General features: G+C 37.6%; 1 protein-coding gene across 1 annotated transcript; it reads right to left on the bottom strand.

The window, feature by feature from the left end:
* Positions 1–278: 278 nt before the first annotated feature.
* LOC138876147 (uncharacterized) lies at positions 279–2,717 on the bottom strand. The gene is made up of 4 exons (XM_070155047.1): positions 1,986–2,717; positions 1,566–1,805; positions 1,157–1,228; positions 279–1,097 (listed from the first exon to the last, which is right to left on the bottom strand). The coding sequence occupies exons 1-4, from the start codon at positions 2,715–2,717 to the stop codon at positions 279–281; spliced, it is 1,863 nt and encodes a 620-aa protein (XP_070011148.1).
* Positions 2,718–3,513: the final 796 nt, after the last annotated feature.

Genomic DNA, 3,513 nt, shown 5'->3' with positions numbered 1-3,513 from the left:
GGCTTAGTTTTTTTTTTATAAATAAAAACCACCATTTTGGTGGGGGTTAGGCAAACCCCTACCTGTAGATTAATAACCAAAATGAGAGACATACAACAAAAGGAACCAAATGCCTATGTTCTATGTGAATTAGAAAGGACTGGACATGTCCAATCCAATATAAGTTTACACCAAAAAAGGCCAGCTATGTTAATACTACTGTGATTGCAGGAAGTGAGTCTTCCATGTACATGTGATGCTATGACAAAAATGTACAAACACAAACATAAATACAATAATCATCCTACTCCATCTAGGCGCAGGTTCTTCATTTTTGATCTTCTGAATCTAAATGAAGGCATTTGCCTCCTATTCATTTGATATACCCCAACAGTCTCCTTAGGTAGATCTTGGACATTGAGGAAGATGGTAGCAATAGGTAGAATATCCAATGTAGCACCATATTTTGAAAGTGTGTCTGCCACTGAATTTCCTTTTCTATAGCAATGTTGAACTTCAATTCGATGACTCTGAATACTCTTTTTTATCTTTAAAATATCATCATGAATCTCCAAAAACGGTGAAGAAGATCCATTAAGTATATTAACAATCAATAAAGAGTCCATTTCTAGAATTACATTGTGAATCCTATTAAAGGTAATCCACTCAATTCCAAAAAGTGCAGCTTGTGTTTCAGCCGTATTGTTAGTGCAGAAGTGAAGAGCCTTGGCATATGCCATGACAAGCTTTCCACTACTATCCCTAACAATACCCCCAATACCGACCACTCTTTTCATAACATTACTACTCCCATCCGTGTTAAGCTCCAGTCTATCTGAAGGAGGAAGTGACCACATCACCTTGAGAGCTTTCATTGGAGGTTTAAAACCTTCCAGGAACCTGCAAATTTTAACCCAGTCGTCTTGCCATTTGATTCCTTTGTAGTGAACTTTAAGAAGCATGATTATCAGTGATTGCACTCGATCTAGCAAGCTTTGTACAGAAGCATATGAACCTTCATATTTAGCTGCACACCTTTGTTTCCACAACTCCCAACAGATAATTGAAGGAACACATTGGAGAACAAAACTGTGCGCCTCATTCAAAGGCTTAATGAACTACCATTTTATCAATGTCTGTTTTAAGTTGCTTGAGATAGTAATACCTACGCTCTGACTGAAATGTTTCCATACATATTGAGCTTTCCAGCTCGAGAAAAAGATGTGAGCAATATAGTCTTCTTGTGCATCTGTACAACAATAACATTTAGAAGGTCCTTGAATGTCGAACCTTCTTATCACTTCATCAGTTGGTAATCTCCCTCTTAAAAGCCTCATCATGAAGAAGGATACTTTAAAGGGGAGTTTTTTATGCCATGTTCTTTGTGAGGACATAGAAGAGATTCCAATTTGTCTCAGCGCATGAAAAGCAGTTTTACAAGAGAATTTACCATCATTGGATGGTTTCCAAATAGGCCTATCTAGTTTGTTATTTCCACCAATTGGGACTTTCTTGATCTGCTCCAAAATGTGATTTGGTAGAACTTATCGAACCTCCTAAAAGTTTCATGTCTCACCATCATAGACCTGTTTTAACTGTATTTTGCCTGGCTTGGGTCCTTGATCCTCAAATTTAGCTAGCAGTCCCATTCCAGACCAATCATCCCACCAAAAAGAGCATTCTGCTGCATTGGGCTTCCAAAGGGTAAGGGGTTCCACCACATGTTTAATCTCCATAAGTCTCCTCCATATGTGAGACTGTCCGTGCCTCCACTTCTTAGCCACCGGATGTATCCTTTTGCAGTACTTTGCCTCAATACACTCTCTCTACAAAGATTGTTGTGTTCTCAATCCCCACCAATTTTTATCAGCAAAAGTGATACAAATATCATGTATAGATCTAAAGCCAGCACCACCTTCTTCTTGTGAGTAGCATAATGACTTCCATGAAAACCAATGGTGCTTTTGTCTGCCTTCAAACTCTCCCTAGAAAAAGTTACTGATCACCTTTTCAATGTGATTGAGTGTGGTCATAGGAGGGTCTGTTGCAGCCATGATGTGCATAGAGAGAGAATATAATACTAATTTGACCAAAATAGCTCTTCCTCCAGCAGATATAAGTTTATTATTCCATCTCTGCAATCTATTGGTCACTTTGGTAATCATATCATTGAAGTAATACACTTTCTTCCTTCCTACATTAATTGGTGCCCCCAAAAATGTCATAGGAAAATGTTTATGTTGAAAACCTTTCATCATCTTAATCTCCTCTATGAAATTTTGTGATGCCTTTGGAGCAACCAAAAAAGAAGATTTCTCCTTATTTATGAGTTGCCCAGAGGTCTCTTCATAAATCTTCAAGTTGATCATCTTCAATCTAATAGATTCCAAATCTCCAGATGTGAAGAGAATGGTATCATCAGCATATGAGAGGTGCGTTATCATTGGACTATGTTTGTCAACAGCATACAACCTGATATCAGCATTTTCAGGCAACTTATTCATCAATCTTGACAAAAGCTCTGCACAAATAACAAACAAAGAGGGAGACAGGGGGTCACCCTGTCTCAGCCCTCTAGATGAGTTAAAAAAACCTGACCTAGTTCCATTTATGTTGATTGAATACCAGATATTTGATACCAATCTCCATATTATATCTATCCACCCCTCCCCGAATCCCATAGCTCTAAGAAAAAGACATAAAAATTCCCATGACACCCTATCATAAGCTTTCGACATATCTAATTTGAAAACCACATTCCCCCCAGATTAGGTTTGGAGATGTTATGAACAAGCTCCTGAGCTAACATAATATTTTCACTAATAGACCTACCCTTTATAAAACCAAACTGGTTAGAAGAGATGAGCTTAGGCAGCAGTGGAGAAAGTCTGTTGTTTAAAAGCTTAGAAATAATCTTACAAGACACATTTCCTAAACTAATAGGCCTAAGATCATACATAGTTTTGGGATTATCAATCTTAGGAAGGAGAACAAGACATATATGGGTGATAGATTTAAGAATGGAATCCCCAGAGAAAAAAGCTCTAATCATCCTAACAAGGTCCTCTTTGATAATATCCCAACATGTTTGGTAGAACTTAACAGAGAAGCTATCATGTCCTAGAGATGAATCAGCATACATAGAAAAAATTACTTCTTTAATTTCCTCCTTAGTAGGTAAAACAATCAGGGCCTTGTTATCTGACTCTTCAATCAATTTAGGGATAATATTGAATAATGTTTGGTTTATATTCTGATCGGCCTTCTTGAAAAGGTTTTGATAGAATTCTGTGGCTTCTTTAGCAATTTTCTCCTCCCCAATTGCCCAAGATCCATCACCCTTTTGAATTCTATTTAGCAGAAGTTTCCTCCTCCTCCTATTGATAGAGGAGTGAAAAAACTTGCTATTGAAATCACACTCAGCAGCCCATCTCAAACCAGCTTTTTGCCTCCAGAAAGACTCCTCTAACTTCAAGTGTCTAATCATCTCAGCATTCTTCTTGTTTAGGTTTTCCCTATCTTGAATGGTATTGA

The sequence above is a fragment of the Nicotiana sylvestris genome, chromosome 8, assembly GCF_000393655.2.
Source record: "Nicotiana sylvestris chromosome 8, ASM39365v2, whole genome shotgun sequence".
Taxonomy (NCBI): domain Eukaryota; kingdom Viridiplantae; phylum Streptophyta; class Magnoliopsida; order Solanales; family Solanaceae; genus Nicotiana; species Nicotiana sylvestris.
This window is presented reverse-complemented; position numbering and strand designations above follow the sequence as displayed.